This window comes from Aythya fuligula, chromosome 10, assembly GCF_009819795.1.
Source record: "Aythya fuligula isolate bAytFul2 chromosome 10, bAytFul2.pri, whole genome shotgun sequence".
In the NCBI taxonomy this organism is placed as follows: domain Eukaryota; kingdom Metazoa; phylum Chordata; class Aves; order Anseriformes; family Anatidae; genus Aythya; species Aythya fuligula.
In genome coordinates, this window is record NC_045568.1 from 3924143 (window position 1) to 3952068 (window position 27926).

At 40.6% G+C, this 27926-nt stretch overlaps 1 protein-coding gene across 7 annotated transcripts in view; it reads left to right on the forward strand.

The window, feature by feature from the left end:
• Positions 1–27926, forward strand: part of IQSEC1 (IQ motif and Sec7 domain ArfGEF 1) — a 345052-nt gene that overhangs the window by 156841 nt on the left and 160285 nt on the right. For 3 of the 7 annotated variants that reach the window (XM_032194058.1, XM_032194048.1, XM_032194049.1), the window contains exon 3: positions 4358–4444. The exons of the other annotated variants lie outside the window; for them this stretch is intronic. In XM_032194058.1, coding sequence (XP_032049949.1) covers positions 4358–4444 — 87 coding nt within the window. The remainder of the gene's footprint in view (positions 1–4357; positions 4445–27926) is intronic. 7 annotated transcript variants of the gene reach the window in all.

Sequence of the window (27926 nt, forward strand, 5' to 3'; positions counted from 1 at the left end):
TATTCGTTTTATTAGCTGTAGGAAGTAATCCAAACAAATAAATCACTCTAAGCTACCTCAGATGCCAATGAAGTGAATGAGTTTATATAGCAGATGAACTCGTCCACCACTTGTGCTATTTACAAGTCAGTTTGACGATGGATCTTTGTCCCCTAGCACCAGGCACACAAATCGACTTGGGCAGTTTCAGGAGGCTGTTCTGGTGCCCATTTTTGGTGGTACTTGTACTTCCTCACTAGAACACAGTACCTGATGGAACATGTACCAGAAGAAAAGGGAGAATACTGGCAGATGGAGGCGACAGATTGCTGCTTCATACGAGGAAGAGGAGCAGTGAATGTAGTAAGAGGGCTACAGAAAAATGTGGTAGTTAAGGTGAGCTGACGTACCTGCTGGTCCCATCAGCAGCATTACAAAGACATCATTTCTTCTGATTCAGGCCTGTGCTAATACAGCTTTCCTAAGTACCCGTGAGATAATAGTTTCTTCTGTTTGAAAGCTGGTAATCTTGTTAGGGAGAAGTTCTAAGAAAGTAATGGTTTAATAATTCCATCAATCTACTGACAGATTTATATACGGTTACAATTAAACACTGGCAGCATAAAAAGGGTTGGATATCACATCCTGCACTACGCACCATGTGCCATTCGGTTTGGAGGACAAGCCTTGTGCAGGCTCCCGGCATTTCCCTGGGTGGATGCAGTGTCCGCCACCACGGGTCGCGCAGCGGCACTGCCCAGATCCCAGCAGCGGGAGGACAGCTAGCAGCCTGCTAAGGGCACGTTTGGGAAACTGATAGAGAATAGCCCGATGAAGCAGAAGTAATTAGAAGTAAATAGGTGGGTTCTCGGGTTATTTTAAAACCAGTATTGAGAAATATGTCTGAGTTTAGGAGGCTTGTTGGTGATTGTAGGAGAAAATGAGCAAATGTTGGCTTGTGGTTATAGCTTTCCGTGATAATCTAGTTCTTCTTATTTGTACTTCTAAGCAAGACTCTAGTCCCAAAATAATAAATACAAAGGGCTTTTTTGTTCTGCTGATGAATACAAAAGTAATGTTAAAATGAGTGGTTTCTAATGGCAAATATGGGAATTTATATAGAAGGTAAAGGAACAGTTAAACCTACTTAGGGTCTGCATACTAATGCTGCAGCTTAGACTTGCTTAATGCTGGCCTCCCAAGGGAGATGTGATTTCGAAGTTTTATCATAGAATTTATTTTGGATTTTGTTCTGTTTTTACTGTATTAGTAGTCTGTTCTCAAAAGAATTTAAAAATATAAATAAATAAAAATTTATCAAGTGATTCCCTGTCCATGAGTACCTGGGGGGAGCTGGAAAAAACTGCCTGGAGGTGGGAAATTATCACAACATCCCGTGGAAGCTTTGCCATGCTTTAGAAGCTGAATTGCCCAGAAGCAACATTCATCAATTTAGTCATTTGTCTTGTGTCAGTTCTGAAGTATCTGTTTTAACATGAAGTATCATCGGCTCAAGATGCAAAACCTAAACAGGGCCAAGTATGATACTGTAAAGAGAGGCGGCGATCACTGCTCCTAATTTAAATATATTTCTTACGATGTCTTCAGCTGTTATGACTTAAATCCTTAAATCAATTCTATTTTGAGTGCAAACTTGTGTTGAAGGCCGATTGAAATATCTATCTTACAAGTTGTGTTGTTGTTGTGTTTTTTTTTAAAGTAACTTTAATCTTGAACTTTTCCTGATATAATTCAGAGGAGAAAATATGGAAGTATTGCTTTAGCATGCAACTAATGTACAAAATGCCACATACTGATCTTAAATTGTGTTGGTAGAAGGTGGATTTGCTTTGGGTAAAATCAGTTTTCTGTTGGGGCTGTAAGTCTGAGCATCACCTGTTATCAGGCTGACTGGGCATCAGTCAGTGGATCCTGGAGGAACCAAAACACTCGGTCAAGATATCCCTGGATTTTGAAGTTTGGAGCAGAGTCCAAACCTCATGTCTGCTGCTGTAACTAGCTGGATAAAGAGCCCGGTGTCTCTGAGCAGGAAGGGGCTGAAATGTAGCTTTACATATTGAGCATGTCTTTAACATCTGGAATGTTCTTGCTGAACCCAGCAATATGTGGTAACGTAATTACAAGTCTGCAGTTGAACAGTTTGTCATCTGTTTTGTCTGTTCCGTACCTGCACCTGTAAGACAGTCGGGTGCCAGTGTAGTTGCTACCTGACAAACCTTTAGTGCTTCTTATTTGCTATCAAGGTGACTGGACTTTTGCATTTATACTGCACCTTCGAAAAGAAACTCAAAGCAGTTGGGCTCCTAACCAGTCTTGTGCAATAGGTGAGTATTAACCGTAACTGCAGAGGAGGACACTGAAACTGCAGAGAGGACTTCTGTTGCTTTGGTATTTTTGGAACATGGGAAGGTCGGAGGAGGATACATTTCTGGAACCTCGTGGGCAGAAGCTTTTGGGGATAGCCAGGAGCAAACTCTGTTCAAAATATTTTGTTGTGCACAAGTAAATCCAGGGAGATTCATTCATATGTTTACTGGTTTATTCTGTGAAGAAGAAAATGCTATTAGTGAGAATAGAAAAACTTGTATAGGAGAAAAAGGGTGGGAGTAAGGGAGGCCTGGGACACCCTCACGCTAATCTCCTTTTGCTTCTACTGGCAAACTTAGGTATTCACAAAGCAGGACGTGGTGATTTCATCAGTGTGATCCCTTTCCCTACCCAATGTGAGACTTTGTCATGCAGTGTGCACTTATAGCGTACTACCCTGGTTCTGTCAGTGTGTGGAGCAGCTTGTGTGAATATCATTTTTCTCTTGTCAGAAAATACAGCTTTTACATGTTCTAACTGCTTTTATCATGGTCCATCATGTTTTTGGTAACATTATCCATCTTCCTATAGAATCATTCTGGCCTTCTTTCTAAGGCGCCCAAAGGTGTCACCACTCAGTTTGCTCTGGGAGGCATTAGCAGGGTATGTCCCATGATAGCAATCTGCCCAATGACTGAATTGGGTTGTGATTGGCTTTCCAAAAGCTCAGGTACTTTACAGATGTTTCCATCAGTTGCCATCTTTAAACAGAAAATCCGACTCATCTTGGCTGTGCAGTTGCTGACACACAGTTGGCAGCAGAAATCAGAACAGGTTGACCTTGCAGGGTTCCTTTTTTTTTTTTTTTTTTTCTTTTTTTTTCTTCTTTTTTTTTTTTTTGAGGATTAGTGACCAACGCATTTCTCAAAAAGGCCAACATTTTTTTGCATAACCACTCTGTTTGGCTCTATGAGAGAGTGACCTCATAGGATTTGTTTTTAGCCTCAGGGATCCAGAAGAATCAAAATCAATCTCTTGACTCATTTGTCAAGATGCCAAGCAAAATGTGTGTGTGTACATACATACACAGTCTATTAGATAGTCAGCTTGGATTCTTTTCAGTAAATGAGGATTTTCAGTTTAATGGCTATTTCTTCCATGTGTACACACTGCAAGATTAGGAAATATTTAAATTTTATGATTTCTTAGAGGAATTATATATTTTAGGAAATTTGGTTAGGTGGTTTTATCATGGGTGCCTTATTGTGCTAAATCTTCTTTAACGTTTCTGGGCAAAAACATCAAATCTGCTAAGTGTACTCTATGTTGCTTAAAAGATCGTCTAAGCTTTACTTCAGATGCAGTACCTCATTGTTTTGCACCTCGTGTGTGTTTTTAACAATACAATCATTATCTGGACTGCAGGACATCTTTTTGCATTGTAAAACTTTTTTTTTCCTCATGCTTTGAACAAATGACATCAATTAAATTTGTATCGCGCATTTCAGAATATTGTTTAAAATCTGGGTGAAGCTTAGATTCTTTCAAATTTGTAAGTGGCGTATTGCAGCCTGCGTATAATAACTGGGCCTGAAGAAATCTTCTGTCCTTACTCATCCCATTGTGCCTCCTCATGCTTAAGCACTGCGTTTGGAATGCCATTAACAAAGAAACAGCATGACTGGTGCAGAGTAACATCCAAGTCTGAAGTTCCATTTCCATAGGAATTTTAACCCTCAGTGTTTATCTTTTGCCTCTGTTCCACACAGCAAGGCAAAAACAAAGTCTTAAATTGGCATTTTATTTTTATGTTGCAACAAAACTTTGATTCTTCATTGCAAGAGTTCATCACTGCCATTTTTGATGTGTATATTAAACTACGGGACTACTTCCCTCCTCATTTCCTGGGATTCAGAATTGACAGCTGCATTTCAAATTTCATTCAGACTTATCAAGAGTTTCAAATATACCTACTAGCACCTGCTTTTCCCTAAAAAGCCCCTTTCCAAACACTTGGTGTTTTGACTTTGTGTTTTTCCTTGTGTCGTAGGTCTTTAAATACTCTGCACCAGTTTTGCTGTCCAGCTCCATTGTACCATACCCAGCTAGCTGTCCCTGCCACACACTCAGAGTACAGGTAAGAGTAGATATGGTCCACACATTTTTTATTTGTGAAGAGACATCGAATGTTATGATTTGAAAAAAAAGAAAAGGAATAGCACTTTAAGGTAAATAAAAAATAAAAATTAAAATTAAAAAATAAATAAATAAAAGAAGGAAGAAAAAAGAATTGAGTATTAGGCAAACACACCAAACTAATTTTAACCTCTCATAGGGTAGTTATATTTGCTTCTCTCAGGCACTATTGAATGATACAGTAAAATGGCTTTCATGTGCTTTAAGAGGCACATCACCCTAGACACTTCAAAAGGTAGGAAGAAGCTAACTGTAGGTTTAGTTCTCACATAACTAACATAGCAAGGCATGGAAATTTTCACATCGTTTATGTAGGATATTGTTCTTATGAGCAGCACTGTTTTCTTCTCCTGCCCCCAAGTATTTCATGACAGAATAGCCGTGAATGTAGTGCTCTCAGGGTCAGAGGCATAGACCTGGAAAAGGCTCAGCATTGCTTTTTGATTTGAATGGAAGTAAGGGTTTTTTTTTTTTAACTATAAATGCTGAGCAGAGGCTGCCCTACATATATCAGAAATATACAGTTTCCAGCCAGTAATGCTTTATTTAACATAGATCTCTTTACTGACTGTGTGTTTTCCAAATTTTCTTTGATGCATGTGGACAGCAGTAATTACACATCTTAATACAAATCACTGTCAGTGCCAGAGCGTTTTAGTCATCTTAGAGAAGCATCAAAGGACAGGTAACCAAAGTTACTAGAAATGTGAGAACTGTTAAATTGTGCATACATGTCATGAAAAAAAAAAAAAAAAAAAAAAAAAAAGCCTTTAACTTTTACTTTTTGCTATTAGTGATTAACTTAGTGGTAATTGCCAGCTCATGAATACTATTAGTATCAAAAAATTTAAGTCTGGTGCCGAAAAATCAGCTCACTTTGCACTGGTAATAAGGAAACACAAAATCAAACACTGAATCCTAAATCTGTAAATGCATAAACATACTTCTGATTTTAATCTTTCATGTCTTAGTAATATCTAACCATGCATGCTTGGATCCATCCCTTTGTTTTACACTGGAACATCAGTTTGTATGATTTTTTTTCCTTTCATCAGAACTCTTAGTTTTATTTGGTGGTAGCGAATCTGTAGTTCAGTTGTAAGACAACTTCAACTTGAAGTATTCCTTCAGTGAGGAGCAAGACCTCAACATTATTAGATTCCCATTTGCTTTTTAATAAGGCTTCTGGTTTTTCTTTCTCCTTAGATTATAATGCCTTAATTTTAAGGGTTTGTTAGAGACATTCCTATAGAGAAGTTGATGGGAAAACCAGTTGTTTCTTGAATGTTTTGATATCTTGCCCCATGTAGGTTATTATTCATATCTCTAATATATTTTCTGGAATTAAAAACTTAGAGCAGTTTAAATTAAAACTTCCCTATTTCATTACTCATAATAAAATGGTTGAGGGCAGGGACTGGATATGGCCTTGTTCTTCTCTTAGACCTTTTCCCCCACCCCAACACACAAGTTGCCTGAGTAAGATAATTTTTTTCCAGGGGTGGTATAGTTGGGAGTGTGTGACAGGGGCAACCAGCTGCAATACAGGGCTGTATTAGCAAGAGCACAGCCAGCAGGCAAGAAGCATTTCTTCTCCTCTGTCAGCACTTGTGAAACATCATCCCCGGTATGTCTAATAAGGCATCAGGATACTGGTGCAAATCCAGCAGAGGGCCACCAAAGTTGCTGGGCGCTGGGGCGTGTGACAAGAAGGAGAGGCTGGGAGATCAGGGAGCTGCTCCATGTGGAGAAGAGGTTCAGGGCTGTTATGGGCATTATCTCCTTAACGGGAGAGGATGGAGAAGGTGCAGCCAGCTCTTCTGGAAGGTGCACAAGGGCAGCATGAGAGGCAGCAGATTGCAGCAAGACAGATTCCAGTTAGACACAAGGGGAAGCAAGGGATGGATGTCACTGTGAGGGTGGTCAAACTTCGGTACGGGGTCAGACAAGAAGATGATGTCTCTGTCTCCACCGATACTCAGTCAGCTGGATGCAGCCCTGAGCAATATTGTGTAGCTGGCCAGGGGACTGCACCAGACACTTCAGAAGTCCCTTCAAAGACAAATTATCCTGTGATCCTAAAGCACTCCTCCTTTAGGAAAGGAAAAAATAGTGCTGGATTTTTGTTCCTTGGTGGACTGTTGAATTTATTCTCATATTCTCAGTGATGTGAATGCTGTCCCAGGTAGCATCCTACACACACGTGGTGGTGTGTTTGAGTCAGGCAGTTATAGTCTTCCTTATCAACAGCTCGATTTTTGAAGCTGTTGTATCCAAACTGATAGTTGCAACCTGACACCGCTGTATCTGCAATACCTGCCGAGTACAAACTATGCTCATTTTTGTAAAAGCCCTGAATACAGTAATCCTCTTGCTGTGAATGAAAATCAGCTACTATAATGCTAGCACAATTAGACTCCTAATTTCCACATACGTTTAATAGTATTAAACTTAGCTTTTGGTCTTCCCATTTATCAATTTATAAATAGAAATAATTGAAAACAATTCAGACAGAAATGGATGCTTCATTCTAACTTCAGATTTGAGGTTTTATTTAGAAAATACACGGAGGGATTAATTTTGTAGCCCTGAATTAAAAATTAAATTTGCTCTGAAAGAAGCAATTAATGAATGCACTACAGTGAAATCTGGAGCATCTCTGATTTGCTGTTAGCTAATTGCTGGATGTTTTATTCACTCCAGCAGTTTTATTTCTAGTCTAGATGATCTTTGGCATCTGTTTTGAATTGTTAATAGGAAAATAATGCATTTTTAATAACTGCAGCTATTGCAGTAATCCCTTGCTTGCTCATTTTACAATGTTCAAAATAGATAGAAATAAAATGAGTTATCTTACATTCTCCTATTGTAAGAAAAATCATAGGAAGCCTATGCACATAACGTACTTTGAGCTAGTTATGTTTGTGTTCCAGTTAGCCCATATGCCTCCTATGTTTGTTCCTTTTGATTTATTCTTGTTTAGAAGTTGGGAAAAAAAAATAACAGTAATGTCTCCAGCTTGGCTTCCTTAACTCCCTTTCTCTTCCTGCCTCCCAGTGCCTTAAACATAACGTACCCTTGTTCAAAGCTGCAGACTCCATGAGGTGCTCTGTCTTCGTTAGTGATGCTCTGAATCCAGGTGTTACGTCTGGTGTGAAGGGCAAAGTAAAGGAGATGGTGTCTGGAACCAGAGAGGCTTCAAAAAGGTCCTGGATCTCTGCAGTCTTAGTTGTACTTCGGCTGCTGAGCCTCCTGCCTGGTATGGCCCACCTTATCTCGGTGGCCTTGCAGCTAGCGTATGTGCAGAGCAAAGCCCGGAGTTACAATGGTATTCAGAGAAAGCAAATTTAATCGTATCTGTTTCTCAGTCAAAGAAAAATCTGGTCCCACATTTTCCAAGCACATTTTCTGTGTAACAAAGTTGAGTTAGAAGTTCAGCCTATCTGTGCAGGTGCCAGGTATCACAGAATCACAGATAGCTTACACTAATAACACGCTTTCACTTTTGTGTACCTCCTAGATGTCAGCTTGGAGTCTAGCCCTTGAACTTTCTGGTGACTCGGCTGTTTGCATCACTCCTCAACACATAGGTCGTATTTACAGGGTGAAGGCAGATTGGTAGCCAACCCTTTTCAGAAGGCTTCCTGCTCTGATGAAATTGAGGTGAGGGAGCAGGCAGGTTGGTTTTGTTGGTGTTAGTGCCTTACAGCCCCAAATCACCGTAGCTGCCAGCTCCTCAGGATTTTGTGGTGCGCATTGCTGTAGCAATAGCTCCAGACAGGCAGATACAATGAGTAGTGCTCATGCTTGGGAGTGTCAAGTTTTACTTGTATCTGTATTGTTGGAATAGATATGTGATAGGCGGGAATATGCAACTACAACTGCAGACAGATTTGCTTACCACTATGGATCTTTGGATCTGATGTGTTTATTCATAATTCTGTGATTTCCTTGTTCTGCTTTGCATGAAATGTTGGCTGTCACTCATTCCTTTCTCCATCTATTTTACCTTCCATCTTTCTAATATTTAATTAGATGCCCTTATCATGTCCAAAGGCCATTTTCAAATCTTGAAGCTAGAGATTTTTCTTTTCTTTTTTTTCCCCAGTGATACCTGTGAAAACAAAAAGATAATGCAAAGGATGTTATAGTACCAAAGAAATCCCATCATTTTCTTGCAGTCTCTACCTGCTTAATGTTTAATCAGCACCTCTGGGAGGTAAAACCATTATTCTGAAAATTCTGTGCTTATGTGAAATTTTAATGTGGAATCTTTGTTTCACCAGGTAATGTTAGCGTACATGCAACAAACCACTGTATCGAAGATGATAGGAGGAATAATTGTGCTATTTCTTTTTTCCTGAGCCAGTGGCAGGCATCGTAGCTGTTTTGTTACCCGAACTGGCTAACACAGAAGCTTAACATACAATGATGTCTGGCTGGCAGATGCTTCTCTATTGAATAGAGTGGTTTCATTTTTCTGCTTTTTCAAGAGCACTGTGGGAACTCTTGCACACTAGGCACAGTCAGGGAAAATTGGGAACTCTTTGCTTGGATTCCTGAAATTGAAAAGTACCAATTTTTCAGATAAATGTGGTTCTTTTCAGCTCTGTTTACTTTTTTCCATGGGTGAGCACTGTACTCTTTGCCGGGCTTAGACAAATAGCAAATATTTCTCACACAGCATCTGTAAATATATCCCACACTACAGAGCAGACACCTCAGTCCTGGGGTAGTTTCCCAGTCAATGATTAGTCACAGGTAAAACTGTAGCTGCAGCAGCTGTGCTTCACAGTCCTTTCTACCGTTGATATGACTGTTTATTGAAGTTTTCTACAAAAATAAATAAATAAAAACAGACATCTTATTTCTAACTGAATAACAATTGCCTAACTATATAACTTAGTATATAAGCACTTTTTTCTTTACAATATGCAGGGATTTAAAAGCTTGACTCTCTCTCTATATATATATATAATTTATTTATTTATTTATTTCACATTAAGCAAAGGAGTGAAATTAAGGTATCTCAGATCAGCCAGCATCTTGCTTTAGGTTATCCTGGTTTTCAAGATGAACAAAGAAAAACGGATCTGAACACTGTCCAAATCTCGTACTCTGTGCTAAGTCAGTATGAGAGGTTCAGATAAGGCATCTGTGTTCAAACCCTATGGCAAAAGAAAGCTGGCAAAATTATAGTAATACTTGTAATTTTCCACTTGATGCCTGTGTGATATAGTGATGTAAAAAGGGTGAATTGTGTTTGTACACAGCAAATTGTTCGGGAAAAAAAAAAAAAAAAAAAAAAAAAAAAAAAAAAAAAAAAAACAGGAGTTGTCAGAATATCATGAAATTTACTATTTGGTTTTGGATTTTCTTGCTTTTTCTTCCTTCGTTGTGTTTCTTTCCATCCTCCTCCTTTAGCTCGTTATTTAGTTTAAAGGAAGTGATCACTCGTGGTTGTGTTACTGGTAAAGAAGTGACCTCCTACAAGCTTCCTGCTAAGCCGGCATCCCCTCCTCCACCTGCCATAAAGCACGTTATAGCATTACAGATGTAGGTATTCCAAACTGCTGCTTTAATAGCCTTTGTGCCTTCTGGTTTGTAGCACCATTCATGATGCTGGCAACTCTGCATGGAAACAGAGTTCTTTCAACTCAAAAAGAAGGGGGGTGAAGGGTCAAGTGCAGCTCTATCAATCATCAGTACTTGTGTGTGCAAATCACCAGCGGAGTGGGAATGCATCTATTCTGCATTTTCAGTGAACTATGGGCAGTGAAAATCCCTGTGGAATGTTTCTCTTTAATATGTTAAAACTAAAGACCCCATGGCCACAGTAGGCTGGGTTATGTATATGACTGCTTAATGTCATTTTTCGTATGGGAAAAAAAATTGCCCTTTTGAAACAGCTTTTGCCTGAGAGTTTAGCTGTCAGGTATTAGCCTGTGCTCCTTTGTTTGTTATTTGTTGCCCTGAAAGTCCAGTCTCTGACACTGAAGGGGTTACCAGTTGGTACTTACAAGCAAGTTGCACTGTTTGTGAAATTAAAAGCAAACACAAAACTCAATCTTCATTTTCCTAATGCTGTTCCCTATGATTCTGTTCCTCTGTCTTTTTTTCTTTCTTGCTCCCCCCCCTTCCTTGGCAGGGAAGATAATGTTCTGCACCAGTTCTGCTGTCCACCTTCGGGGTCTAGTAGTCCATCTTCAAGATAACAGAGAAGCTCGGGGTCGCTAAGTGTGCAGTCAGTGCTACATCTGTATAGTCCATCTCCTCTCTAACTGGTGTGTATGGGACTGACATTTGCATGGATGCCGTAGGATTCTTGTTCATATCAAGTCTGAGTTACTCAGAATGGCACAGCCGTAAATTTTTATCATCAGTGCTTAGTAATCTTTTCTCCGTGCTTTTCTACAGCTCTCTTCCTTGTGTCCAGTATTTGAAACACTTGCAAACTGTAAACAATACATAAAATGCACTATTTATTTTGAAGTAAAATAAACAGTACCATAAGTCTTTAAGTGTATTGTGCGTTTTGTTACTGTATGTGGTCATGTGGCATGAAGGGCACAAACTAATGTGATTTCTTCTCCCCCAGGTGTTCAGAAGGTAGGACTGGGGCAAGCTGTTTCTTGTAATGTCATCTGTATTAGGATGGTTTTTCTGCTTACAGTCCTAAAAGTTTGCTTCAAGTCTGGGAAAACAGCATGACATTTTGTGAACATTGCTATGCAGAGATTATCCAGAACTATTGTTTCCTTGCTTTTTGATTATTCTGAAGGACCAGCACGTTTATGTCATTACAGCAGGTACTCTGCCTGTGAACGATTACATTTCGTAGCTCCTTTGGGATCTGTCTTCTAATTTTGTTTGCCTGTGTCTGTCAAAGTCTTATGTTAAGCATTACAAAAAGTATAAGACCATTATTTATGTGCTTCTGGTATCTAAACGATGAAAATATTTTTCCTCTAAGCTGTGCACAAAATTGTCATCAAAGAAACAAACTTGTAATTGAATGGCCCCGTAACTCCAGCCAGATGAATGTGAACATGCCTGTGTGTGTCTAAGAATAGAGTCCAAGTTACCATTACCCAAAAGGCACTTTGATTACACCTTTCCAGACACATCTTGTGGCTCTAGAATAACTGGAGGATTTATGTTGGTTGGATCTTCCAAACTTAAACACACCAAGCAGGTATACCAGGAAACAGATTTTCTGTAAAGTGGCATTCACTAGCCCAAAGCTAGCAAGGAAGAAAAACTTGGGCGGGTGGAAGGCTGTTAGGCTCCTACGCCTGTTGTTACTATCATAAGTTAAAATTTTACTCCAAAACTACCTTGGTCAGACGTGGTTGGGTGAAGGGTGAAAAACTGGGGAGGGAGGGTTGTTTTTTGGATAGTTATATGTAGCTCTGAAGACTGGATAAACGGGAATCATCAGAATCAAGAAGGGAAGAACTGCAAAGGTAGCATAAGGATCATTCTCATCCTACATAATGTGCTTTTTTAATGACTCTGAAGGTATCCATAGTAAAAAACAAAAACAACAAAAACAACCAAACAAGAAAAAAAAAAAAAAAAAAAAAAAAGACTATGCTTTTTAGTTAGATTTGATCCTAGTGTTTCTCAGCACTGCTCCAATATTATGCTTCATGTTAAATGTTTTCTGGTACCTGCCTAGGGTGTGATCCTGCAGTGTCTGAAGCCTAAGGAAGAGTTTGCTTGCAGAAGGCTAATCTGTCTTCATGATTTTACAACAGTTTGCCTACGTCCCTTGTTCTGACAGTGCAGAGTGAACAATATTCGGCTTTTTCCAGCATTTGATGTGGAATGCACCCTAGTTTCACGTGTCTCTATCTCTTGGTATTAGGTGATAAACATGAAGTACTTTCATTCCCACTGTAAAATGTGCAAATTATCTATGCAGAAATAATATCGTAGATTACTATAGTTTAATGTGTCATTGGAAGTGTTCTGATGTTTATTGGGCAGGGTAAAACACTCAGATGTCTGAATGATGCTGACTTTTTTTTAGCCTTTTACTGCTATAATTAAGATTTTCTCAGAGTTGCTACCCAGAGATAGCAACAGTAGGAATTTCTGATATTTTGACTTGCTTATCTCCCTCCCAAATGTAAACAGTGATTAACTCTCTCTACTCGGTGTACTGAACAGAAGCACTGTAATTATTCTCTTCTATAGGGTAGGATTTGTCCCATCTTTTAATAAGTATCTTTTCTATATTTGTGTAAGGGAAAACAAAGAAGAAAGACTACTGTTAAATATGAAAATTAAAGCCACCAGCTCTTGGTGCCAGCCCTTTTGCCTTGGATGTGGTTATAGTTAATGATGGCTCCGGTGAAAATGAAGCAAAAGACTGATCAGTATTATTAGCTGTAACAGGATGCTATCATTGGCTCTTTTCTATCTGGTAGTTTTCCAGTTAAGGGAAGATAATATCAGTATAAGTTGCTAGCATTTGAAACAATTGTTGGTACCCATAGTGTCTTCAAATCATGGCATTTACACTACATTCAGCAAATCAAGAAGCTGACCTTCTCCCATGCAGTGAAAGTCAGAAATGCACAAGTAAAAATTTTCCGATTTAAATAAATCATGGCTGGCTAAATAAATCATGCTATGAATTTTAGGATTTAGCACTGGAACCTGGAAGGAATTCTTCTTTAGTTTGCCTGAGTTGAGAGTAGTTGACCTACATGCTGCACATCATTATGAAACAGAGAAAGGCAGCAGTGGAAAAATTTCCATTTCCTCCTGATTCCTAGATGATTTTGCAGCTGCTTTTGTGAATAGTGAAGACTGTCTTGTGCATTCCACTATGGGAGGTGGAGGAGAAATCACATTTTTCATGTTTTTATAGACCAAATTGTTTCATACACCACCCTGAAGGTCATGAACACTGCTGCTTTGGAGGAGTTCAGTTGGGAAATTTCTCCTTCAGCACTTTTAGGCTCTTGCACCTATTAGGATCAGGATTTTTTGGTTTTCTTCTACAGCATGGATTTCTCCCTTGCAAGCATACTCAGTTCTTATATTCTTAGGGTGGTTTTGCCTGAAATAGGTGAGTAAGACCAGTTATTGCAGAGCAGCTACTGGCTTGCTGTTATTTTCTGCCCATGCATCACTTCCTCTCTCTAACTGTGGCTGCGGGAAGGCGTTCACGCAGCTCGGAGCAGTTTGTGCAGACACTTTGTGCTTGAATGGCGGGGATTTTTATGCACCACTAGATGGAGCAGAGAGCAGCTCAGCTGTGACAAATTGAAGACTCATCTCCCAAAGTAGGATTAAAAATAACTAGCTGAAGCAAAATATTTTAAAACATGAGGAGAAGAAATAGTCCCCTGGAAAATGTTGTAGAGTGTAGATCTTAACCATGACTCAAAGCAAGCTTTTAAAATTTTTCTTTAGCCATTGCACCAGCTCCAATTTCAAGTAACTCAGGATTCACAATTAATTAGTATCATGGATAGTTTATGGCTATGGAAGCTCCTTAGCCATAAACCTCCCTGAGCCCAGGAAAGAAGTGTAACCTGCTGTTCAGAATGAAGCAGCATTAAAATAGCATTTAAGGTGACTGACTCACTGTGCTCTTTGTCAAGGGGCAGTGACTTGGCTTAGTCCTTTCTGCAACCTCCTCATTTGTAATTGTGAAAGGGTGACATTCCCATTGCATAATATTGATTTGCCAAACTGACCATTTTGATCTGCAGCACTAAATCCTGTTCCACCATAAACAATGAACCCAGCAGAGAATTTTCAGTAAAATAAAATAAAATAAAGGCATAACCAAAAATATCTACATAAACATCTGAAGGTATCTTTGTGTTGGTGGCAGGATTGTAAATGTTACAAAAATTTCCGTTTTTTCCAAAAATTGAACAGTTCCTGAGATGGTGGCTAGAGGGAGCTCCAATGCAATCTGTTTCGAAGCTTTCTCAGCAAGTAAATCACTATAGACATGGCCTATTTTATTACTTGAACCTGTAGATAAAAACAATGGTGGAAGCCATCAATATTGATTTATATTTACTTTTAAATGCTATTAACGCTGGGGATGGAGGAGTATTTGATCACATGGAATTACAAATAGGATATATATGCCAGTTTGCTTTACAGTCAATTTTATTTACATATTTTATGGTTATTACCGTATATATGTGGAGTCTGCTTGTGCAGCGTGGTCCACCTTTCCCTTTCTCAAGCTGCAGTACAGGGTGAGTTCCAGGGAAGGTGCGTGTGTGTACCTGTAAATGTATGGGGTAGGATGGAAGGTCCGGCTGTCCTACTGCCAGATGTCTGTCACATAGCAAGGAGTATGTGAGCAGGGCAAGCGTACAGTGATACTTCTCCGAGGCTTCAGTACATTTTGGCAAGAAACTAATCAAGCTGTCAAATAGGTTTTCAAATGAAAAAGAATTGATAATTACTATCTTTAAAGATAGCATGAAAATTTCAAAACTACTAGAAGGAGATTTCTATTGTCAAGGCAGCAGAAATTCTAGTTTCATTGTTCTACCTCTACCCAATTAATTATAACAATTCAGTTCAGGGTACCACACTTATATTTACAGGACATTTGGCTTTTTCTCTTCTACGTGCAGGTATGTTTCACATTTTCTCTAACTTCACAAAATGTGCACAGCAATTGCTCAGAGCTGGGTGGGGGAATTTGTAAGCCAGTGCAGCTGCACAGAAGGTCTGAGTCATCTGCAACAGTACCGGCTTTGTGACTCCACTGAAAGTGAGGTGATTTGTGATTTTGTGCCCCCTACCCCAGCTTGCTGAAGGACACTTTTTTGGCCTTCCTTTCTGAACGGGGTCGTGGCACTGGGCAGGAGTATCTGAACATGCCTGGCAGCGAGCGTGGTGCTTGCAGGGGCTGGTTCCTGGCTGTGGTCAGGGTATTACGTGCTCTGGTGAGCTGGCAAAAATGGACATATAAAGACGAGACACAATTTAATTGAATCAATCCACAAGGAGAAGCAACATCTAAGGAATTCAGCACGTTTTTGCCTGGCCAGATTTTTTTGGACCAAATTCAGGCTCCTGTTCTCAGCTACTAGGTGACACAGTCCTGCTGCCATCCAGTTTCCATCCTGTAATGTACAGAACTGTCTTCATTTACTGGTCCTTAAAAGAGACTTTAGAGATCTAGAGGGGCTGAGAGGGATGTCCCCAGGGAAAGGATTCTACTGGGTTTTGGTGTGTTTTTGTTTGGTTTTGGTTGTGATTATTTTGCTTTTTCACAAAAGGATGACATTATAGGGCTGGAAGGAAAGAGAGTACGGCTAATAAGTTTTGGTTTGCCTACTGAGTAAAGATTTGGGTACTTGTTAAGGACTGATTAGGTCAAATACAGAAGGGTAGGAGGTTTGAAAGATCCTGGGCAGCATGGCTTCCTCTGTTTTGCTCAGCTGAAATCTTTAGCTGCAATTACTGCGTTGCCTTGGTTGTTGCTGTAAAACATGGGTGTTGCTGTTTCCTTTAGAGATTCTCTGTATTTGCTGAATGCGCTGGGTAGCTGAAGTTGCAGATACCAAAAGACTATTTCTTCCTAGTGTTATGTTTATTTTCCACATTCAAGTGAAAAATTCTACGCAGGATATGGGGTTTCATGAAAAATCTATTTTCTAGTGTTTCAAGAAAGTGCTTTTGTTTCCACACCCATTAGGGTTCTTTTTTTTTTTTTTTTTCCTTTTTTGATGTTAATTGTATGCTCTTTGGCCTTTAGTGATTTTGGCTTATGCATTCATAGAGCAAATACATAAAATCCACCCGTGACCCATTATTGTAAGTATTTTTCCTAAAGAAAATATGTCACACTTTATTCACCTCTGAATGTTTTGTAGCCCATCACTGGAAGCATGGCACACCTGCAAACTGGATAGCATTGAAATCTATCTTGCTCTCTTCCTCAATTAAATTCATCTTTATGGAGAATTCAATTAGTTGTAATTGATATTTTATGACAAGACTTTGCCAGAGGCTGGTGTAGTACAGCTAATTAATCTTTGTCAGGTGATGTTACTTAAATAATTTTATTTTGTAATCCTACAAGCTGTATTATTAATCAGGTGACAAGTATTTCTGACACTGGAGAGAATGGGTGACTCGCCCCCTGCTCAATCTCCTAGATGTAGCAGATGTTTCTGACAAACAAGTTTGTTTGCTCATTGGCCACGAGGTGTCTGGTGAAAGCAATTTCACTCGGCTTTGTCCTTTGTTAGTGGGCGAGCCCTCAGCTGTGCCTGCTGCTCTCAGCCGGCCTTGGGAGCTGCGTCTCCAGGATAAAGCATTAAATTGAGGTGCTCTCCACATGCGTTCAGTTTTCATGAAGCCCAAAGACATACCTTCTGCTTTATAATCAATCTTCATTATTGTCAATTCTATTTTCATTTCAATTTTGTGCAGTTCAATGAAAATATACTTAATTCGGTGCTGCCAGTAGGTACTGGGTTCCAGGTAAGATGTGAGCAGTAGTAGTTCTCTCCACAAACCCGCTTGCTTAGATTACTTCAGTGCTTCAAGGCAAGAAAATAGGCATTGCTTTTTGAAATAAAACTGAAAATAATTGAGTATTATACACTGTCAACTCATTTCACGTTCTTCATGAAAGACTTGAGGATGATCAAAGAGTTATTGATTGATGCAAAGGCTTAGGTGTGTAAGCGGCGCAGCAGGAAGCCTGGCACTTCACTACAGATGAGGCTTTGTGAATCCTAAGCTTTGCTTTCATGTTTCATTAGGCACTTGTCTCAGCCACAAAACTTAGTTCATCTTCAGGATGTCCATGGGCAGCTTAACTGTGAACAGGAAAGCTTGGGAGGTAATTTCCACTAGTCCCTGTGTAGCATGCCTCCTCTGTCACCCCTTTGCTTACAATTTTGCTGCAGAGGCTGGTAGTGAAGTGGTGGTCGCTCTAGCCAGGCATGTAAGCGTAAACGCCAGATGCACATTTCCACCAGTCATTTGTTTCATCTGATCCCTAGTGCTGAAAAGGCAAGTGGTGTAATAGTCTTTGAGTAATACATATGAAAATGAAGAATGGGGAAGATTCATTTAAAGCTTTCTCTTTTCGGGTACCATGCCATTTTTCCCCCATGTTCTTTGTGTGTTGAGAGCTTTTTTGAAGGAATTTCAGAGCGCTGTGTGTGTCTGTACCCATACAGCAGTTGTAACTGCATGTAGGTAGCAGTTTCCCAAGTATGATTGTCCTCCAAATATGCACAGCTGCATCCAGTTGGCAGCCAGAATTTTTGGCCTGCTCAGATGCATCTGGCATTGCACAGTCTGATTTCTTGGTTTACATTGAAACTGTTCTAGTTCCCACGGGTGGTACAAAGGCACCCCGAGCAGATCCACTGTAAATACCATGTGGAACTTGGGCTGAATATGGCAATCTCCTTTGAACTCTGAAGTTGTGCAAAGCATGTAGTCATCGTGCTGTGGTTTCATCTGGCTCCTTTTATTATGAAAAAGCCAGGGTAGTGAAAATTATTATTACAATAAATTCAATTTATTTTATTTACCAGGTTTTATAACATGATATATAGAATCTGGTGCTTTTACACTCTGGCACTTGTGTAACTTCCTAAAGCTAGGCGTCCACACTGCTAACCCTTCTTTTTGTTCTGCCACCAACATGCTGACGTAGCTTCAGTTGTACTTCTTTTCAGGTTGTGTAGTAGTCTGCTGGTTGCATGTTATTTCACTTACGTTTGTAAGCCTTTTCTTCCAGAAAACAATGATCCTTTTTAAAAAAAAAATACGTAATTCCCTTTTCAAATCAGTAGATTTCTAGCCGTCAGCAGCAGAATTACTAAAATGTTTACTGTGTATTTGCAATGATAAAAAGGTTGTTTTCCATATATAAAATAATCATTATAACCTCTGACAGACGGATAAAGTAGTGCACTGCAATTTAAATTACTGAGTCTGCCGATATGGATTTCTCTGTCAATTTTCCTTTTCAGAAATTATAAAAGGGATAAAATAGATGCAGCTTTACTGAGTAGTAAGGAAACAGCACATTGATTGTAGGTCCTTGAATCCACTTAACAGCTTGTGTGATTCTGTTACATTTCCTGGGAAACAAAAGGGTCAGGCACACTGATCCATAGCATCTTTTTGTAATCTGCTGCTGCTTGTCAGATGCTTAGGTAATCAAGGGAAAAAAAATCACTGACATGCAGAAAAATGATCATTGATTGCAAGACAGTATATTGAAGTAGGTTGAAAGTCGTATGAATTCTTAAACTGTAATGTCAATGTTTGTGGCCAGCTATAGGAACAAATAGCTTTGTCATGACACACGATAAATTAGCTCCTGGCAGTGCAGACCGTGGCTCATGCTGCCTGCAGGTCTGTGCAAGGGAAGGAGGCTCCCCTGCAAGCCTTTTGTTTTCCTACACCCCTGTGTGCAGGTGCAGTGTGTGAGCTACAGGGAGGTGCCTGCAGCACGTGGCAGGGCGCAGGAAATACTGAAGCTGCAAGCTTCTCTCAGAGCACTCATTCGGAACCAGGGAATTAAAAGCTGCTGATGTGAGGTTGAAAAACAAATTCTTATTCTATGAACCAATATGAAAGAGGGAGTAAAGGCTGTCACCGAACCACTCCTGCGGTGTAGCAATGTTCTGCTCCATGCCAACAGATCTTACGCTTTGAACTGCCTGCACTCATAAAGTTCCTAAGTACACGTAAAGGAGATATAACCCAACGGAAGTGGTCTCTGTATTTTAAAGGATGAAGTCATAACTCTCAGCTCTCAGATTATAATGTAATGGGGCCAATTTGATGTGTTTATCTTCATATTTGAGTTTTTTTTAACTGCACTGCGTCACTTGTGCAGAGGTGTTAGTAGCTGTTTAGGAGGACAGTAGTAACACTATAGCTTGCAACAGGAAATGTGATGATCAAATACTTGTTTAAAATTACACATCCATTTTACATTTCCTCAACAGCCTTTGTTTCCTGCTATTTTCACTCATGCAATCTCAAATGCCTTGCAGGGATACTTGTAGAACTTAGACCTTTGTGGTACCTGCATGTGTACCAGTGTGAGGACATGTCCAGAAAGTATCTGAGGGTTCTGTGTTTTCTTCCTGTGATAACATTTTATTTATGCTGTGAGTAAGCAGTCATACAGAATGAATAGCAGTGAGCCTAACTTGGTTACTTTAAGAACATAATTAACAGTAATTAAGAAGCCCTGCACATAATGCTAAAGCATTTTCAGTTTTATGATGCTCATAAGCATTGCTTTCTTTGCAGATAACACAGAAAAAAAAGGGGAAAGTTAGGTGCTTCTGACCGCAGTAGACACAAATGAGAACCTTTAATGTCGTATAAGTTTGTTCCACCATATTGCTGAACAAGATGTTTTCAAACATTTCAGTCTCAGATTACATTAGCATCCTGGACCTTTGCCTCACAGGGGATTAAACATAGATCTGGAAATTTTAATGTCTTCAGATTGAACGATGCACAACTGGCTGCTGCTATCAGCAATGCACTATCTCTTCCTTCTTTGGAAAACCTCTATTCCCATGTTGCATGTATCAGTTGGTTTTGTTTTTATGGTTCTAAATTTAAGCTGCAAATAGTAGTGAAGCTTGTTAATAAACATCTGATCTTCATGCAACTCTGGGAATAAGTGTGATTCAAATGAGTTTGTTTCTAACAAACCCAAACCCACATCATTGTGATATGTTAATATGAAAGCAATTCCTCTGGCAAGATATCATCTTGAATAACAAGGCTGATTAGATGCCCAATGGATAATATGCTCTTAACTATTTATTGTCAAGAGGATGGCTCCATGATAAAGATTTTGTTGTTGTTATTTTCTCAGAATACAGGGCTAGGAGACTTGCAGCTCCTTTGGAAAACCTGCCTGCAGTCATCCCAAGTGGGGTCCCCAAGTCCCAGACATACGCAGTTGGTGAACTCAAACCCAAAAAGGCATAGGGGTGAAGAGGCTTAACTGGCAGGGCCATTAACCTTCAGATATTATTGCAGGAGCAAATCTAGCTGGGGGGAGTGTTTCAAAATTACTTCTTCAAATAGCATCTTTTGCTGTGCAATGTGTTACTACAAAATTCCAGTTAGAGCCTTTCTTGAAAAGGAAGCTTCCCCAAGTCACCCCATTCTTAGCCTTGCAGATTGCCAGGCCCCAGTCTTGTCTGTAAGCACGAACTGGTTTATTCTATTTTTTTTTTTTTTTTTTTGCCTCTATAGAAATTGACTTTTGCCTTTTCACGGTCATCCCAAATTAATAGAGTTAGCTGAGCTTCTTAATCTGTTTCCTCATGGCTTTTATGTTGACATTGAGAAGGCTTCTTTTCCTAGATATTACTTTTCTTACAGATTTAAAATCTGTTTGCAATACCATGATTATATTTCGGTTTGGAAAATACATCATAATAATGAGTGTTTAGGTATGCTTCTGTGCTGAAGGTTCTCTAAATTATGATAGAAACCTATGATGCAAATGGGTGCATCCTGAAGGAGGAAAAATGGAAGGAAGCACACGTATAGCTTGCACACAGCCCAGTTTAAATTCAGTTAAGTCTCTAGTATGTCAAGTAGGAAAGCTTGTTCAGAGTTTTCCTAAAGATTTTTTTTCCCCTCTCCTGATTCATTTCTTTCTTTGGGGCAAACCTTTTGGTCTCAGCCATGCGTTGTCTGGAAGTGATCCAACAAAAGTATCTGTCAGTTGGTTTTCTAAACAATCATTGTCTGCTTAGACTTGTAATCCAGCCTTAACTGTCAGAGATCTGGGAAAGCGAGCAGCCCTCTGAGCACAGGGAATGCGAGCTTCCCAGCCAGGAGCTGTGCAAAACCCCTGGACCCAGCAGAGCTCCACTCAGGAATGTGCTATGCCATTCAAGCCCCAAGTGAGGAAAGCTTTCTATTTCTAGGAGCAGCATTAAACGTGTATTTAAGTACTTTCTTCTCTAAATGATTCATTAAAATATCCGAAGCTCAGTGTATGAGAACAGTACATTAGATGTGAGAATGTCAATGGTTTTATTTAATATTCTTAGTCCTTCTTCTGAATACTATGTTTTCATAGGTAAATGGTACCAGTTACGGTAAAACTATGAAATTGCATATACAAAAGAAAGATTTAATGGAACCATATTTTCTACTTCTGTAGGATTCTGTTCCGGTGACTAATATCAGTGGAGAGACTGTTAGCTCTGTCCTACTTACCAGGCAATTATGCCAAAGCCTCTGGAGTTGGGTTGTTCTACTTTCGATCCATGGTTCAGACATGCTACCATGAGACAGGTTTCTGAGTGAAATCCAAATGGAAATGTAGTTACCAGAAGCACTGCAGGTGTCCTGCTGGCGTCTGCTGTTGGTACATTCCCATTTGCAGACAGCAGAATCTGCCCCAGGACTGAGCGATTCAGCAGTCACAGAGTGGTTTGGGTTGGAAGGGACCCCAAAGCCCACCCAGCCCAAACCCCTGCCATGGGCAGGGCCCCCTCCCACCAGCCCAGGCTGCCCCCAGCCCCATCCAGCCTGGCCTTGGGCACTGCCAGGGATGGGGCACCCACAGCTCCTCAGGGCAGCCTGCGACAGGGCCTCGCTGCCCTCAGAGTGAAGAATTTTTTCCTACCGCCTGATCCCAATCTCCTCTCTCTTGGTGTAAAGCCGTTCCCCCTCGCCCTCTCAGAGCAGCAGGAGGAGGCAGTGGGTTGGAGCAGCCAGGCCTGGGCCCCTCTCTGGCAGTGCTCTGAAGCGGGTGTGGGGTCAGGGCAGGCATTCAGTCAGAGCAGCCCGCCTTCGGTTCTTGGCGGCTGCTCCGGTCCCGTGTGTTGCAGTAATTAATGCAGGACACAGCTGTGTGTCTGATAAATGATGCACCATCCCGAAAAGACATTATGACAGGGTTTCGAGCTATACATCCACCAGATTCCTTCTGATTTCTGGGAGGAAACTACTATCCTCATTAGTTTCTGATCCATGATATTCAAAGCAGAGCTTCCTGCAGCTTGCTCCTTCAGGGCCAGTTGTTTGGCTGCGTAACAAAAACGAATGCTGGACTGCAAGCCCCTGCTCCCTTCAGCTCACGGCACGTTTGAGGGAATGCCTTCTCCCTGATGATTTGGCAGATCTCTGGGCAAAGGCAGGCTCTGCTAATGAAAGGGAAGCTGAGATGATGTGCTGAGCAGAAGCTAGAGGTGGGAAGGGAAAACTACTGCAAATGTTACTTCATTACTGGTTTTGGTTAAGCTCTGTGTTAAGTAACTTTGCAGGGTTGTAGGTCACTGAGCTACGCAGGGGAGCAGGCAGAAGGGGAAAGAGCTGAGTGTATGGTACTGAACTGCAGCATTGCAGGGAGATGCATGACATGGTGCAGTGTGTGGTACTTCACACGTTCAATGAGGTGACTGTGGCTCACGGTGCAGCTAAAGCATGTTGGTGGCAAGCTAGATTTCTGGGAGTCCTGTCAGTGCTCACCAGAGTGACTATTATACAGTGTTTGTGAGATGCCGTCAGTTTTAATGAGGAAAAGTGAGCACAACGTGATCACATTGAAACTGGCATACAATTATCAAGTCGGCTACTGTGTGTGGTGCTTAATTATCTCATGGTAATTTTCCATACAAAAGTCTCCAGCCCTGTGCCTTGTATTACCCTCCCTGCTACACGTGTTCCTACAGATCTGTGGGGCTAAGGTGGAAAACATTACAAATTACCTAGACTGAACTGATAGAAATTAAAAACCCAGGATACGAAGGGATGATTTTGTCAGTAGCTTGGTTGGTGACTAACGCAGTGGCTGGACTGTGGTTTCCAGTTTTGCTTCTGCAGGAGGGCATTCCTTTTGCCGTGCTCCTTTTGCTGCCTTCCTTCTGCCTGTTATAGTCAGCCACGTTGGCCTCCCCTACTAAAGGGAGCAGTGAGACTGGGACACCAAGCGTTCAGCAGTGCTAGGTTTCGGACTGCCCTCAAGCAGGGTAGCTGTCCCTATTTAATGAAGCTGTGTTTTGGAATACAGATGATTTGGTCCTCCTTTGTAACAGGATGTGAGGTCTCACATCATCGGGCTGCAGTCAGGTTTCCCTTTCTGCTGCGGGCTGCCAGTTTGTACAGAGAAACTGTGACAAGCAGCAATTACTCACTGAGCAATATATAGCAGTGTCTTAAATGTTTAATGTTATTCTGTGTTCCTTTCCTCAGTGTCAGAAGGATGCAATACCATGCTGCTTCTAGCACCAAAGGTTTGGTAGAGCTCAGAACTGTCTTTTTCCCCCATACACACCATCTGAGCTGACATTTGCAGACAGCATATCTTTGTATTGGGATGCTCCAGATGAATTTCACTCCTCAGCCAAAAGATGATATATTTAAGCAATCTTTATTTGGGACCAAGCTGTGGGTTTTTCAACTACAACTATTTAATCTGTCACCATTGTGCGTTTTCATGCCAGAACATCTTGACTTCTCTCAAACTGGAAAATTTTCTGGCTTTTTGCACAATGCCTGATCAAGATGTGTAGTTATTTGTGGTCTCTGCCAGTATTAAGATAGGTGGTACTGTGGTCTCATTAATCCTCTGGTTAACTGAGAATGAAGTAGTTGCAACCATCTGCAGTGATGGAGAAGGACTGCTCCTGCCTGAACGCAGCGTTACTCAGCAGAATTGAGCCTGTAGGGCTGGAAACTGCCCGCAGAACCCCAGGAAATGGACGCAGCCATATCGAGTTGCCACAGCGTGGGGACTGTCACAAAATTATCTGCTCAGCGTGGTAAGAACCCCCATATAACTTTGCACTCAGTCAAGATCATGTAACAAATACTCTGCAGAAGACGTGTAGCACAGACACAGGGCAGGACTGTTGCAGTGATTATATTCTGCTTAGCCGGTCTCAGCAAGAGCACATTTACTAAGTGCTTCTGTCACATTGGCACCTGCTGCAGGCACATTGACATCTTTCTTAGAAATACTGTAATGATTTCCATTGTCACTGTTGCACACTGAGACACAGAATAGCTTAAATGAAGGCCTGTCTTTCTAATGCTGTCTCCCCAATCAATAGCACTCCTTGTTTATTATCAGAGCTGAAGAAAGCTAGGCTTTAGATTATTGATTCTTCAAGGCATTCATTTTCCAACTTCTCTATGTCCATATGGCATCAGGAAATCCATCTGATGCAGTTTCAGAGGTAGCCTTCACTCAGAGTCATTTCATACCTATGAAAAATCAAGTCTTTTTTTATCATTAAAAGAAGACAATGAGACAAAACAAAACACAGAACTTACTGCTCAAGGTACCAAGAAACTATTCTTGTGCCTCACTTAAACCTGCTAAAACATTTTGCAATATGATCTAAATACCCAGTTGCTAGGAATTGTTTGCTCACTGCATGACTTTCATAAGCAACTCGTATATACAGTGCTCATAACAGATGTTGCAGCCTGCGGCCTGGTTTGGTGCTCCAGGGCAGAATTCACAGCTAGAATTTATTTAATCTTTCTCTCTTTGGAAATTTAAAGCCTACTGCATAAGGAAACACTTGTCTAAATTTTAGACCAATGATTCTTTGGGAACATTTTTTGTCCTGCATAATGTTCTGCAGAAGTGAGGTATTTTGTGATTTTATTTTATTTTATTTTATTTTATTTTATTTGCTAGCTGACTGAAATAGATACAAGCTGTAAGCAAGGTTATAATTGAAGAGTTGTACATATCTGTATTTCATGGAACTTTTGTCCTTTAAAGACACTGTTACTACCAAGAATTACACCCATTCTTCAAATTTCATGCTGACTCTGTTAGCTCCAAATAATTCAGGCAAATTACAGCCTTCTGTGCTAGGTTTAGTTACAGTTCATGCAAGGATTCCTCTGCCTTTCCTCTAAAATGTCAAGAACTTGCACGAAGAAGAGATGTCATTCAGCCGACTCACCTGTGACATTGGTGCAGATTTCCTCAGCTCCTTACCTAGAAGGTCCCTGAAAACTCCGTGGAAACAAACTGAAGATGCAGGGCAGCCTGCAGGGCTGCTTGGAGCACTTCCCTGCTAATGCAGACTGTTCTGCAGCATGTTCTCTTCTGTTTGGTGGCCATCTTTCAGCACAATTTTCAGCCAGTTCCTTGGGCATAGTTTTACAGTTACATGTAGTTATTTTTATTTCATTTCTTGCATATGAACAATGCGGAAATTGTGCATATGTATATAGTCAAGTCTAGTATGTTTTAATAGCTTTATCTTTAGCATCTGCTTTTTGTTGTGTGTGGTTTTTTTTTTTCTGAAGTACAAATGTCCTGAATTTTGAACTCCATTCATAATGAACCCCATTATGGAATGAACAAATAGAATTGTTAGACCTTCCTGTATTTTTCTTTACAGCTGTGCAATGTTTTGTTCATATCCAGTTAATTTGAAGAAGAAAAAAAAAAAAAAGACCAAAAAACAACCCACCTTGTTTTGGAAATAGATTTTTTCTAAAAAATAGATTTTTTTTAATCTAAAATAGATTTTTCTTTTTTTATGGGCTTTCCTTAAGCAGGCAATCCTGAAATTGCTTTGTGTAGAATGAGATATTAGTTTGTTTGCTGTAGCATAGTGCTGCTATGTTCAGGTTTGGGGTTATTTTTGTTTTAAATTTACTTTGTGTTTTGGCACAATGTTTGGAAGAAAACAAAAGACTTAAATAGTGTTGTTTTTTTTTTTAGAAGAAAAGAAAGAAGGGGGAGTGGTTACGTAACTACACTAAGATTATTCTATAAACTTGATGAGAATTAACTAACTTTTTGTACCACGAAATCCAGAGGTCTTAATAGATTTTAAACCTAATTTCTCCTGCCTCTTCTGGCTGTTTTCTTGGTCATTAAACTTTGCTTCAGCCTTTGCCAGTCTGCTCCTGGGACTTCCCACCAAGGCAAGTTGAGTGTGTTGGTGTGGGTGACCAGGTTAAAAAGTTTGGCTACAGCTGCTTCAGGGCACCCAACCAGCCTTGGCATGGTCCTTGGTCTCCTTCGTGCTCTGCAGTAGGGACTTCTTTGTGCTTCTCTCCAGCTTGTGTAGCCCCATGCTTGGTGCTGTTCGCAGATCTCATCTGCACATGCGATGACCAGCAATAAGCCTTCCTGCAGAGGGCTGCTTTCAGTCTGTATTTGACTGAAGAAATGGGTTGCATGAGGATGCGAATTCCCAAACATGGGGACGTGACCATCACAGGCTGTCTTCTGCCTCCGTGCCCCTGCAGGAGCCTCCCTAGCTCCCCGGTGGCAGCGTAGTGACTCAGAGGCTCCACGTGCCCGCAGGCCGCCCACCGCCTACACAGGAGCTTTTGCAGCCCTTCCACCACCGTGGGGCTCTCTGGGCACTGGGCTTATTGGCAGCTGCTGTGGCTCCGTGTTGCCAGCTGCCAAACTGATTAAATCTGTGGCTTCTTGTGGCCGGGGCTTTTTAACTGCAGTTACCAAGTGTATAAACACTGTTACTAACAGCACAGCGAACCGCTGTGAGCAGTGGCAGGGAAAGCTCTGAAAAATTGTCTTGGTAAGAGCGGGACCTTTTAGTCCTGTTTCAGGGCAGCCCCAAGATGGGTATTGTTGCTGTGGAAACTGTGCTTTCTTCTTGTGTGTTTAGAAACATCTGCATCTCCAAGCTTTCAGTCACTGGGGATCCCTACCTTAGGGGTCTTTCTTTGGAAAGAAAACAAGGTGTCCTTAATGAAGCTGTAATCCTGCTGCTTGCGATTGTGTAAGGAGTCCCCGAGGTCACAGCGTGCTCAATGTCACCAGGCACAATCAAGGCTGTGCTGGGGCAGAGGCTAATCAGCGGTGCCTTGCGTCTCATTACCATCTCCTCGTTATGCACAGGGTATTGTCTGCACCCAGACAGTCTCCCTCAGATATTTTTTTTTATAGTGGCAAGGGCCAAAACTGATAAGAGAAGATTTTTAAATGTGTTAAAGGCAAGGAAAAAATGTCAGGCTTGGTGAGCAGGTTGGCACTTCCACAGAAGACTGCATTAAGCAATAAACTTAATTATAAGTAAATTAAGTTCACCCTTTTCAATTGTTAAGCTAACAATGAGACACAAAGCCAACATATGTAAACCACCCCCTCAAAATTCATCACTATTCACAAATCTTGAACCTAGAGCAAACAAATTACAGGGTGGAAAAAGTTCCTCAAAATGTATTTGAAAGCTACGCGTGTGCTTTAGTTAGGGGTTGTTAGGACAATATGGTTTGTTTCAATCCTCGGACAGCTAATTCTTGCAGATGCTGTGCTTGTGGCCTCCTCCCCTCACACAGCCCTCCCTATTTTTGCAGTCATACCAGTAATCTTGGCATTAAAATAAAGGGTTTGCAATTGATTTACAAATACTCCCTGCAAGTATACTTTGTGCGATTCTAATGCTAATTTTATG